The sequence below is a fragment of the Triticum aestivum genome, chromosome 6D, assembly GCF_018294505.1.
Source record: "Triticum aestivum cultivar Chinese Spring chromosome 6D, IWGSC CS RefSeq v2.1, whole genome shotgun sequence".
Classification (NCBI taxonomy): domain Eukaryota; kingdom Viridiplantae; phylum Streptophyta; class Magnoliopsida; order Poales; family Poaceae; genus Triticum; species Triticum aestivum.
Genome location: NC_057811.1, coordinates 476,962,965 through 476,976,849, shown reverse-complemented (window position 1 = coordinate 476,976,849; position 13,885 = coordinate 476,962,965). Strand labels below are relative to the sequence as shown.

General features: G+C 45.4%; 1 protein-coding gene and 1 non-coding gene across 2 annotated transcripts; both read left to right on the top strand.

Moving 5' to 3' along the window:
- Positions 1–9,837: 9,837 nt before the first annotated feature.
- Positions 9,838–9,911, top strand: TRNAV-CAC (transfer RNA valine (anticodon CAC)). The gene has a single exon. It is a non-coding gene; the product is annotated as a tRNA-Val (tRNA).
- A 410-nt stretch (positions 9,912–10,321) lies between these two features.
- On the top strand, positions 10,322–11,516 carry LOC123142138 (F-box protein PP2-B11). Its single transcript, XM_044561150.1, has 3 exons — positions 10,322–10,610; positions 10,743–10,876; positions 10,996–11,516. The coding sequence occupies exons 1-3, from the start codon at positions 10,359–10,361 to the stop codon at positions 11,429–11,431; spliced, it is 822 nt and encodes a 273-aa protein (XP_044417085.1). The 5' UTR covers positions 10,322–10,358; the 3' UTR covers positions 11,432–11,516.
- Positions 11,517–13,885: the final 2,369 nt, after the last annotated feature.

The following is a 13,885-nucleotide window of genomic DNA, read 5'->3' as shown; positions in this document are numbered from 1 at the left end:
TGTCGAGAAACGTTTTCAGCTCATTCTTCCACCTCCTGAATAGGTCTGCCATCTTCTTAAGAGCATGAGACTTGATTAATTGCTCTTTAACTGGCTTCTCCGGATCCTCCTCTGGCGGTAGGGTGAAATTTTCCTTCAGCTCATTCCAAAGATCATCTTTCTGCATATCATTGACATAAGACACCTCAGAGTCTTCCTTCTTAGGCTTATACCATTGGTGGATGCTGATCGGGATCTTGTCCCTAACAAGAACCCCGCACTGAGCAGCAAATGCTTCCTTTGTCCGGATGGGTTCAATCGGTTGGCCGTCGCGCGCGATTGCTCTGATCTCAAACCTTTCATCCGAGCGCAACTTTCTCTTCGGGCCTCGTCTCTTTACCGAAGTTGTGCTCGATCCGGAGGGCTAGAAAAAAGAAGAAAGACGAGAGTTAATTAATATGTGTACATACCAAAACAATGAATGCATCAATTAGCTAGTCAGCACAGGCTTAACTAATATATTTACCTGGCCGGACTCTGTTCGGTCACCCGGAGCCGTCACCACGGGCTCCTTCTTGCACCAGCATTGGGTCACCGGAGCCATCATAATCATGTCTTTCCTCCTCCACTCTTCGATCACCGTAGCCTGCTTCTTCACCCTGTTCTTCCAGACCATCATTGTCGTTAAGATACGACAAGACATCACCTCCGGCAAAGATTATGTCCCCCAACACCTCTTCTGCTTCCTCGTCTCGTCCGTGCTCCATTGATTCTGCAAATATTACAACATGGCAATTATTACACAAACATGACAGCAGGTGGATATATTAGTGCAAACGTAGACCTAGCTTATTCCGGGTTTGGGGTGGCCTCGGCAACGCTTCAAGGGTAGGGGCGCGGAGGGAGGGGGTAGGAGACCGACATCGTTTTTTTCTACGGTTTGGGTGTCCTCGAGAGTTTTGGTCGAGCGAGAGGGCCGGGGGGTGCTCCCGTGGTATAAGTTATCACGGTCGAGAGGGGGTATATATATCGACCGCACATCATGTCGAAGTTATTTTGGAATGGAGTTCCCGATAAAATGTTGTCGGGGAGGGGGTATCGACCTCCCCTCATGTTGAAATTATCGGGGAGGGGGTATATCGACCCCCACCCCCCTCATCATGCATATATAGCTACCACATACATATATACATTGAAAAAAATTACATATATACAACAAAAGCATTAATACACATATGAACAAAAAAATACATATATGAACAAAAACATGTTGTGAACAAAAAAATTAATGTAATAAATCTAATAAGAAATTAATTTAATAAAAAACATGCTCTGAACTTACATATAGCCACATACATACAAATATACATTTTATATATATGAACAAAAAATTAATCTAATACAAAATAAAAACAGAGCCGGACCGGCGCGGCGGCTCACAGCGGGGGCGTTTGGCGATGGCGACGGCGGGGGAGGCGAGGGCGCCGGCGCGCGGGGGCAGGCCGCGGGAAGGGGCTCGAGCGCGAGGCAGGGGCCGGCGCGGCGACGGCGTGGTCAGGGTCAGGGGCGGCGCGGCGACGGAGTCGGAGGCAGGGCGGCGCGGCGACGGCGTCGGAGGCAGGGGCGATGACGGCGACGACGACGAGGAGCAGCGCTGGGGCGTCGGGCACGAACTGACGGTGAAGTTGTGATAATTCTTTTATTTTGTTTCTAATTACTTATTTATTTTACTTTATGATAATTCTTTTTGCTATTAAAGTTTCTAACAAAAAAAGTTCTTTATGAAAATTCTTTTTGCTTTCAATGATTTTGAACAGAAAATACTTCGATAATTTTAGTTGCATCAATTTTATATAATTTTAGTTTCAATAATACTAGAGGTTGCTTATAATGTTTTGAACAGAAAATACTTTGATAATTTTAGTTTCATAAATTTTATTTATGTTATTAAAGTTTATTTTATTTTGTTTCTACTTATATATTTTATTAAAGTTTATATTATTTTGTTTATAATTACTTATTTATTTTATTTGTTATTTTTCATGCACCATTTTTCATGCATTTACTGATTATTTTGAGGTATAAGATCCTAAAATTGAAAAGCATTTCAAATGAACTCTGAAAAGGTTGAAAGTTGGCATGGTATCATCATTTCATCCACATAGCATGTGCAAGAAAGTTGAGAGGGTTACGGCAAAAATTGGATGCACTTCGTGTACAAAACGGACAATCTCTTTCGAAGTATCAGGATTTCATACGGAAACTCGTCTGTTACAAAGGGATTTCATTTTTTTAAACTTATTTGAACTCCTGACTTTTTGTGTGTTCAAAATGTACCATTCAAAGCCACATCATCAATTTTCAACCCTTTCTGACTTCATTTGTTATTTTTCATGCATTTATTGATTATTTCGAGCTATAAGACCCTGAAATTGAAACGCATTTCAAATGAACTCTGAAAAGGTTGAAAGTTGGCATGGTATCATCATTTCATCCACATAGCATGTGCAAGAAAGTTGAGAGGGTTACGGCAAAAACTAGATGCACTTCGTGTACAAAACGGACAATGGTATCATACTCGTCTGTTACAAAGTTGGCATGGTATCATCATAATAGTTGCGGGAGAAAGTCTTCACTTTTTCTTCGCTTGTGTCATTTGCTTATTGCGCCGTAACCATGGATAATCTTCATCGTTTATCAGGATGCTTGGGTCAGCCTTGACTTTGAAGGGAGGAATTTCATGAAACTTTTCATAATCTTCAGACATGTCTGTCTTGCCCTCCACTCCCACAATGTCCCTTTTTCCTGAAAGAACTATGTGGCGCTTTGGCTCATCGTATGATGTATTCGCTTCCTCATCTTTTCTTTTCCTCGGTCTGGTAGACATGTCCTTCACATACATAACCTGTGTCACATCATTCGCTAGGACGAACTGTTCGTCAGTGTACCCAAGATTGTTCAGATCCACTGTTGTCATTCCGTACTGTGGGTCTACCTGTACCCCGCCTCCTGATAGATTGACCCATTTGCACTTAAACAAAGGGACCTTAAAATCATGTCCGTAGTCAAGTTCCCATATGTCCATTATGTAACCATAATATGTGTCCTTTCCCCTCTCGGTTGCTGCATCAAAGCGGACACCGCTGTTTTGGTTGGTGCTCTTTTGATCTTGGGCAATCGTGTAAAATGTATTCCCATTTATCTTGTATCCTTTGTAAGTCAATACAGTCGAAGATGGTCCCCTGGACAACGAGTACAACTCATCACAAACAGTGGTGTCACCTCTGAGACGTGTTTCCAACCAACCGCTGAAAGTCCTGATGTGTTCACATGTAATCCAGTCGTCACACTGCTCCGGGTGTTTGGAGCGCAGACTGTTCTTGTGTTCATCGACATACGGGGTCATCAAGGTAGAGTTCTGTAGAACTGTGTAGTGTGCTTGAGACCAAGAATGCCCGTCCCTGCATATTATTGAGTCCGCTCCTAGCGTGCCTTTTCCAGTCAGTCTCCCCTCATACCGCGATTTAGGGAGACCTATCTTCTTAAGGCCAGGAATAAAATCAACACAAAACCCAATGACATCCTCTGTTTGATGGCCCATGGAGATGCTTCCTTCTGGCCTAGCGCGGTTACGGACATATTTCTTTAGGACTCCCATGAACCTCTCAAAGGGGAACATATTCTGTAGAAATACGGGCCCCAGAATGACAATCTCGTCGACTAGATGAACTAGGACGTGCGTCATGATATTAAAGAAGGATGGTGGGAACACCAGCTCGAAACTGACAAGACATTGCGCCACATCACTCCTTAGCCTTGGTATGATTTCTGGATCGATCACCTTCTGAGAGATTGCATTGAGGAATGCACATAGCTTCACAATGGCTAATCAGACGTTTTCCGGTAGAAGCCCCCTCAATGCAACCGGAAGCAGTTGCGTCATAATCACGTGGCAGTCATGAGACTTTAGGTTCTGGAACTTTTTCTCTGGCATATTTATTATTCCCTTTATATTCGACGAGAAGCCAGTCGGGACCTTCATACTGAGCAGGCATTCAAAGAAGATTTCTTTCTCTTCTTTCGTAAGAGCGTAGCTGGCAGGACCTTCATACTGCTTCGGAGGCATGCCGTCTTTTTCGTGCAAACGTTGCAGGTCCTCCCGTGCCTCAGGTGTATCTTTTGTCTTCCCATACACGCCCAAGAAGCCTAGCAGGTTCACGCAAAGGTTCTTCGTCACGTGAATCACGTCGATTGAAGAGCGGACCTCTAGGTCTTTCCAGTAGGGTAGGTCCCAAAATATAGATTTCTTCCTCCACATGGGTGCGTGTCCCTCAGCATCATTCGGAACAGCTAGTCCGCCGGGACCCTTTCCAAAGATTACGTGTAAATCATTGACAATAGCAAGTACATGATCACCGGTACACATGGCGGGCTTCTTCCGGTGTTCTGCCTCGCCTTTGAAATGCTTGCCTTTCTTTCGACATTGATGGTTGGTCGGAAGAAATCGACGATGGCCCAGGTACACATTCTTCCTGCATTTGTCCAGGTATATACTTTCAGTGTTAACTAAACAGTGCGTGCATGCGTGGTATCCCTTGTTTGTCTGTCCTGAAAGGTTACTGAGAGCGGGCCAATCGTTGATGGTTACAAACAGCAACGCGTGCAGGTTAAATTCCTCCTGTTTGTGCTCATCCCACGTACGTACACCGTTTCCATTTCACAGCTGTAAAAGATCTTCAACTAATGGCCTTAGGTACACATCAATGTCGTTGCCGGGTTGCTTAGGGCCTTGGATGAGAACTGGCATCATAATAAACTTCCGCTTCATGCACATCCAAGGAGGAAGGTTATACATACATAGAGTCACGGGCCAGGTGCTGTGATTGCTGCTCTGCTCCCCGAAAGGATTAATGCCATCCGCGCTTAAACCAAACCATACGTTCCTTGGGTCAGCTACAAACTCAGCCCAGTACTTTCTCTCGATTTTTCTCCACTGCGACCCGTCAGCGGGTGCTCTCAACTTCCCGTCTTTCTTACGGTCCTCACTGTGCCATCGCATCAACTTGGCATGCTCTTCGTTTCTGAACAGACGTTTCAACCGTGGTATTATAGGAGCATACCACATCACCTTCGCAGGAACCCTCTTCCTGGGGGGCTGGCCGTCAACATCACCAGGGTCATCTCGTCTGATCTTATACCGCAATGCACCGCATACCGGGCATGCGTTCAGATCCTTGTACGCACCGCGGTAGAGGATGCAGTCATTAGGGCATGCATGTATCTTCTGCACCTCCAATCCTAGAGGGCATACGACCTTCTTTGCTACGTATGTACTGTCGGGCAATTCGTTATCCTTTGGAAGCTTCTTCTTCAATATTTTCAATAGCTTCTCAAATCCTTTGTCAGGCACAGCATTCTCTGCCTTCCACTGCAGTAATTCCAGTACGGTACCGAGCTTTGTGTTGCCATCTTCGCAATTGGGGTACAACCCTTTTTTGTGATCCTCTAACATGCAATCGAACTTCAGCTTCTCCTTTTGACTTTCGCATTGCGTCCTTGCATCGACAATGACCCGGCGGAGATCATCATCATCGGGCACTGGTTCCTCTTGATCTTCAGCAGCTTCCCCCGTTGCAGCATTATTGGGAACATCGTCTGTTTCCTCTTGATCTTCAGCAGCTTCCCCCGTTGCAGCATCACCGTATTCAGGGGGCACATAGTTGTCATCGTCCTCTTCTTCTTCGCCGTCTTCCATCATAACCCCTATTTCTCCGTGCCTCGTCCAAACATTATAGTGTGGCATGAAACCCTTGTAAAGCAGGTGGGTGTGAAGGATTTTCCGGTCAGAGTAAGACTTCGTATTCCCACATGTAGGGCATGGATAACACATAAAACCATTCTGCTTGTTTGCCTCAGCCACTTCGAGAAAATCATGCACGCCCTTAATGTACTCGGAGGTGTGTCTGTCACCGTACATCCATTGCCGGTTCATCTGCGTGCATTATATATACAATTAAGTGTGTCAAAAACCATTACAGAACATTATGAATAGATAATTAAGTGACCAAATTAATAGAAGTTCATCATCACATTAAAACCAAAGTACATACATAGTTCTCATCTAACAACATATAGCTCTCGAGAGCATCTAATTAATAAAACCATACATTGAAACTATGTAAAATATTTCAATGCGAAAACAAATGCGATCATAATCGCAACCAAGGTAACAATTGATCCAACGGCATAATGATACCAAGCCTCGGTATGAATGGCATATTTTCTAATCTTTCTAATCTTCAAGCGCATTGCATCCATCTTGATCTTGTGATCATCGACGACATCCGCAATATGCAACTCCAATATCATCTTCGTTCTCCTCCTCAATTTTTTTATTTTTTCCTTCAAGAAATTGTTTTCTTCTTCAACTAAATTTAACCTCTCGACAATAGGGTCGGTTGGAATTTCCGGTTCACATACCTCCTAGATAAATAAAATCTATGTCACGTTGGTCGGCATAATTTTCATAAACAATAAATGAAACAATAGTTATAAAGATAATATATACCACATCCGAATCATAGACAGGACGAGGGCCGACGGGGGCGGATACCAAAACCATCGCACTATATAATAACAAGCAATACAATAGTAAGAAAATTAGACAAGTATCTATCTAAAGTAAGAATTTTTTTCTTTCAGAAAGAAGGTAAGAACAAGAGGCTCACCACGGTGGTGCCGGCGACGAGATCGGCGCGGGCGATCGACGGCGGTGAAGACGGGAATGGGACGTGACGGGCCGCTAAACCTAGACAAATCTCGAGGAAAATGGAGCTTTGAGGTCGAGCTTCGAGAGGAGAAAGCTTAACTACTGTGGCTCGGGCATTTCATCAAACACCTCATGTGCATAGAAGGTGAGCTAGAGCACCACAAAGCCCTTCCCTCGCCGGCCAGAGAAAAACAGAGCACTGGAGTGCTCTGCTTGCGGGCGAGGGGTATATATAGGCACCTCATTGGTCCCGGTTCGTGGCATGAACCGGGACTAAAGGGCAGCATGTGGTCCCGGTTCAAGCCACCAACCGGGACCAATGATGGTGGGCCAGGAGCGAGGCCCATTGGTCCCGGTTCGTCCCACCAACCGGGACCAAAGGGGCTAGACGAACCGGGACCAATGCCCCCACGAGGCCCGGCAGGCCCCTGGCCTCACGAACCGGGACCAGTGCCCCCATTGGTCCCGGTTCTGGACTGAACCGGGACTAATGGGCTGACCCGGCCTGAACCAAAGCCCTCTTTTCTACTAGTATTGGGACATCCCGTGCGAGTGCGGCGGAGGGCCGAAAGGGTGGCCCGTTTTGTTGCCTCCTATCATGCCATTCGGCGTCCCGCAGCGCACAATGATCTTCAGAAGGATCTCATTGAGGAGTGGTGGGCATGACATGAACGACAAAGAGCATGATTTCTACGTTCGACATTGTATTGTTCATGAACTATTTGTTGTGTTTATTGCATTATTTGTTGTACTGAATGATAAACTATTTGTTTGGGTTGTAATAACGAAATTGAACTATTTATTGTTGATTTATTTTTGTTTAGTTTGATCATTTTTGCTTCTATTTGAGATGTATATGTTGTTTGTGCGAGTCGCGCGCGCTGCATTTTTTGCGCGATGCTGGAGCGGCGCGCGCTGCATTTTAGCGCCGCTGTTGAAGCCAGCGCTGGCGGCCATGTAAAACCAGGCAAACAGCGCGCGGCAAACTAGTTTTTAGCGCGTGGCGTGAAGCGCGGCTGTTGGAGATGCTCTTACCATGCTCCAGCTCCACCACAACATCGATCGATCGAGCCAAACATACACGCGGCGGAGGCCACACAAGAAACCACGGGGAGCACCCGAGCAGGGAGACATGGCTGCGGTGGACCGGGGCGAGGGGGCGGGGCCACCCAAAACGCTGCGCCGGGCGTTTACACGGCCCAGCCCGGAAACAGCTTGCGCGGAGACCTGGGCCGTCCGTCGCCCTCGCGTGCACGGTGTCGATCGATCCCGCCGTTCGCCCGCCGCGGCAGCAGCCCGACGCGCGTGAGGCGCACGCGCGAGCCGTCGTCGTCCCACTCGTTCGTTCGGGTGGTTGGGTGGGGACGCGGGCGCGGGCCCCGCGCGCCGTTTCTGTTTGGGGTGGTGGTCAGCGTCCGGAACGGCACGGCCGGACGGCGCAACTAGTGTACGACTGCTGTTCTTTTTTTCTTTCCTTTTTTTCCGTTTTCCGCGGGCTCGGTGTCACGTGCGGCGCAGCGGACGCGTGTGGGAGTGAGGCCCTGCACGAAGAAACCGCGTGAGGGAATGGAGCAGGGACGGACGGGAATCGTCATTTTCTGCTGTTAAATTTTGTGATATCCTGCATTTTTCATCATTAAGAAAACTGAGATGATATAACCGGCTCAGAGCACAAATTATATAGGGACATTAAATTCCATAGAAGAAAAAACATCCCTGTCTTCTAAAAGAAAATTTACATAAATATCCATAAAGGACACGTGTGCCTCCCACCACCGATGAGCGAGCCACGCGCCGAACTCTAACACATGTGTTGTTTCGGGCGTGGCTTCCACGTCACCACCGCTGACTGAAGGATGCTTCAGCTGCGACTGGGTAGGCGCGCGGGCGCGGCGCACTCTAACGCCCCCTCTTGGCTCGCGGGCTATGAAGCTAGAACCGCGACGGTGAAGCTGAATGATTTGCCGACACCAAAGAAGAAGATGCTCATGCGGCGATAACCAACCATACTTCTTGACTAACATATGAATTCCAAAAAACGAACTTGCAAGGGCGACCACTAGCCAACGCAGAAAGAACACATGAACAAATCATGTAACATCTCACGACAAGAACCTTCCATTTGCGTCATATTCATTTAATTTTAGTTTAAAATGAGGAACTAACCAACCCTCTGGATTTTCTTAAAGGGCTAAACCTTAAATTTTTCCAATTGTCCAAAATGCTTATCCTAAACCCTATTTTTTTGGCAATGGTCTAATATTTATTATGTGGGCCTTCTCCAATTTTTAAGGTGTAAAAATGATTTAATTTTCTTGGTTAGAACACTAAACCAAAATAATTGGGATTGTTTTCTTAGAAAATATTAAAATGACCTCAAGTATGATGATAATTTTTGTGTGACCTTGTTATGATAATTTTTTTAAAATTGTTTTGGTAGCAAATTAATTATAAACATCAACACGTGGGCAGACCCCACTTGGCCCAGTGGACGAACCTTAGTAGCTTTCATTTTTTGCGGGAAACTTTCTATATACTCATCTCCAATCATGGCAATACGTTGAACACAAGAAATAATAAAAAATACATTCAGATTCGTACACCACCTAGCAAGGACTACAAGCACTGAAGCGAAAAGAACCTTATTAACATGTTATGATGACCTTAAAGTTGTTTTTTTAGGATATATAAGGCAGCTGACACTATTTATATGTCATTGTTCACAGGTACATAAACTGGATCTGGACTGGAGGATGAATTAACCAGACATGTCACCCTAACGGCAGCGACAGCGCAAATTTACCTTTTTTTTTTGAGAAACCAACATGAATTTAGCTACGTTATCTGTGATGACATGTCTAGTTAATAATTGTAAGTAGACCTTTGTCTCCTTTTTTTAGAGATAGAGTAGGCCTTTCCTCAGTTATCGATCGGCTGCCAGAGGTCCAACCAGTGGCCCCAAAAGCACTGCCTGAGTCCCAACTGGATCTTCTCAAAAAAAGAAAGAAAAAAAAAAGAGTCCAACAGGATGTCCTCGTGACCTGCCTATGAACATTCAAATAATCTATCGTTCGAGGAGAAAACAACCTGTCTGGGTGGTGTAGTTGGTTATCACGTTAGTCTCACACACTAAAGGTCCCCAGTTCGAACCTGGGCTCAGACATTATCTTTTTATCTTCTATTTTTCTCCTTTGCAAATAAAATTAATACTCCACTACATACGAATGAAAGGGTTTAACTTTTTGTATCATTTGTGCGTGTGTGTATTTCTCTTTACCAACGGGATGGGATACCCCGCTACTCATTAGTTATTAGTCAACCTACCTACTTTCTTCCTCGTAATTAAGCCTCATCAAACTGTGGTTCGTCATCAGAAAACCTGAATTGCTGCTGATCCAAACGCCGACTGCGCTTCTATTCAGCTTTCCGGACGCGTCTTTCTCTCTCACCATGTAGGTTTGGCGCTTCTATTCAGCCTACCGACTCTGCCACGGTCTCGGTCTGATTTACGTACCATGCCAGGCTCATATATATGATCAAGTTCCACAACGTCTCAAGAACAGAATCACAGAACCGCGTCCATACGAAGAGAACTCCGGCCGCCGGCGAGATGGAACGCCTGCCGGAGGAGCTCCTCGTGCGTGTGGTCTCGCTCACGTCGCCGCTGGACGCCTGCCGCGCGGCCGCTGTCTCCCGGGCCTTCCGCGCCGCAGCGGACTCCGACGCCGTCTGGTCCTTCTTCCTGCCCCGTAACCTCCCGCGGTTCGCCAAAGGCGAGCTCCCCCGCACGCAGCCGTCGAGCAAGAAGGAGCTGTTCCGACGCCTCTCCGACCAGCCAGCTCTCCTCCCACACAAATTAGTGGTACGTTATATACCGACGAACTCAGCTAGCTAATCAGATGCTGCTTAATTTTTTTCAATCGTCCATGCGATAAGTTCTTGCAGTTTAATAAGCTCAATCTGATGTCATTTTCCGTGTAATTACTTCGTGCAGAGCATGCAGCTGGACAAGGCTACCGGCGCCCAGTGCTTCACGATTTCGGCGAGGGCGCTACTGATTCCGCGGTGCAAGGGCTCGCACCGGGTCAGTTTATGTGCACTTTCGAACTGCAGCAAACAAGACAAAAGGTTCAAGCCGTCTCGAATCTTATACAGTACTCATTTAATTTTACCATAGCGAATTTAGTGCCTTTGCCTTTGATGCTTTTCGCTACTACTACTTATGAACTGTGGGTTGCAACGTGCAGGTTCTTCTCCGAAGACGCTCGGTTCTATCGTATCAATGAGTTGGAGATCCGGGGCAAGATACAGACGAAGATGCTCTCACAAAGCACAACATATGCCGTATACTTGGTGTTCAAGCTAGCATATGTATACAATGAGTTCGATTTCCCATACGAGGTGGCTTCCGTTGGTGTTGCCGGGAGAGAGTCGACCCGGCAAGTTTGTGTGCAAGGTTGCAGAGGGAGTCTTAGTTGTGACGCAAATCCTCCCAGAGAGGAAGTTCATTTCCCTCATGAAAAAGACGATGGTTGGATGGAGGTGGAGTTGGGTGAGTTCCGTAACGAGGAGTGCGACGGTGGTGACGAGGTGTCCATCAGCTTCATGGGAGAAAGCAAGTCTGGTCTTACCGTGCTGGGCATTGAGCTCAGAAGTAAGCAACAAAAGCCGACACAATTGTAGAATTACCATTAAGTAACCCGTGGGAGTTAAAACGACCTTTTTGAAGTGTCTTTGGTTACGTAAGTGATTTTTCGCTATGATGAAGTAAGAGTTTTGTTGATATATTGCGCATTATTGGATTGGTTTGCTGTAACATGATGTATGTAGTTACCTTCATGGATCATCAACAATGGCATAAGTGATATTTTAGTTACACATTGCGAAGTGACTAAAACCTGAATGGAATGTTTCCTGGTATATATGATGAAACACATGAAAGAGACATGGATGAAATCGAAAATCCATTTCTGCACCCGAGCTCATCTGCACCCGCGCCGACGAAAAAAATCAAAAGAAATACTAGAAAAATTCAAAAAATTCCAAAATTTTCTTGTGGAGTAGAATATTTGATGCGTGAGGTCCGCTCCAATTCTCAAATCATTTGGACATCTGAGGAGCTCTCAGCAAAAAAAAATCGGGGATCTGTAAAAATGTTTACTGTTCATGTATTGTTTTGACCCGATTAGTCTTTTTTGCTGAGAGCTGCTCAGATGTCCAAATGACTTGAAAATTGTTGCGGGCCTCACACATCAAATTGGCTACCACGCAAATTTTATTTGGAATTTTTTGAATTTGTTTTGTTTTTTTACGATTTTTTTCTAACCAGGTGCAGATGAGCCTGGACACCAAAACGCCCTACTCGAATGAAATTACCTTTCCAGATTACATTATTTTGTTTGCCCCTGGGAACACTTTATTCGTAATTCAGGTCATCGACAATAGAAGTCAGGAACACCAAAGACAAAAGAGATGAAAATGAAGGTAGGGGCTAATCTACTACTCAACTCATAATGAAGAGATGAAATCGATGCCTCAACTCACAAGTCACAGTGAAGAGGCGGAACTTGCCAGATTTCTTATGATTGTTATAAAGAGCCTGTTGTCATGGTGCCGAGATTTAGGGTTGATATGTATGGGGAGCAGCAACAACAATTTATGTTCCTATGAGGTGATTTCTTATGAAATACAAATCCCCCTTTTAAAAGAAAAAGAGCGTATGAATAGTCTATACAGATGATCTGAGTATATCATCTCTATCTTTGTTGAACATTATTACGACATGGCCTTTCAGATTGACTGCTTGTGTCATGCTTTAGATTTTTTTGCTACCTGATTTATCTAGTTTGCAAAAAGTAATTTCGGAAGTTCGATTATTTGTGCTACAGGAGCTGGGGTTTCATACCTTCAGAATGTTGCTCTTGGTTTTCTTAGGAAGCGTGGTAGTTAGCCAGCGCCAGCTTACTGCTAAGCTACCAGCGCTAACGGTAGCTGGCGCGGCAAAGCACGCCTACCCCTCGAATGCCATCAATTGCGAGGAAATCTAAAGAGTTGTTGTGCACCATGTGATCTATCTGTAGGATTGACCTGATTTTGTTTAAGAAATGGCGAATAATAATTTTCAATATGTGTCGTGAACAATAGATTTCAGTTTGAACATGTCCCAATTACAACAATTTGATCTTGTAGCAACTATAGCTATTTTTTTGGCAGGGCAACTAGCTTAATTTATTCGAGCACACATGCACAACATTTCTCATTGAGAAGGCACACAATCAGGTAACCAATTTTTTTTCTGTAACTTTGTTGAATGCTCCTCCATTCATGACAAATTATGTACTATAACTGTAGTGATTGTTCTTCTATGCATGTTGCTCTGAAGTCTGAATCCAACAAGGTTCAACAACATCATTGTTTAGTTCTAATCTCGATACCCCACACAACAAGACCAATTTTGAAAACTCCTCCTTCAGTCTCCTTTAGGCTCACAGACACCTCACCGTCGCAGGCTTCCCCATTGTAGAACTCGCCCAGCTCGACCTCCATCCAGTCGTTGGCCCTTTTCCGAGGGACCATGACGTCATCTGTGAGACAATAGCTATGAGGCAGTCGGCTTTCCCAACTTGACTTCAAAATATGTTTGCGAGGTACGCCGTCATCCCCATCCTCCATGTAGGCTTGGAAGCAAACATGCCGTTTTGAGCTAGTGCCTCCATAGCTAATGGATGCCTCTTGAAACGGGAAATCCATCATGGTGTACCCATCGGCTAGCTTGAACAGCATGTAAGCAGCATACATGGAGTTTCGGCAGAGCATTCTGCTATGTATTTTGCCACGGATTTCCAATGACCAAACTCCCCGAAGTTGAGCTGCTTCACGGAAGCTGCCGCAAATTAATACGAGGGTATATATGGTTAGTGGTGACTAAAATAGGTTCTCACCAAATACCCATTGAAACGACTTTGAACCTCGTGTTTCCTTGGATCTCATCATAACAGAGGTCGATCCATTCCCAGCATGACCGGTTCTCGCCTTTGAAATATTGAGCGCCCTTGCCGAAAGCATGTAGCACTTGGCGCCTGTAGCCCTGTCCAGCCGCATGCTCTGCACCAAAGAAAGAAAGCCGGTAGATGGATC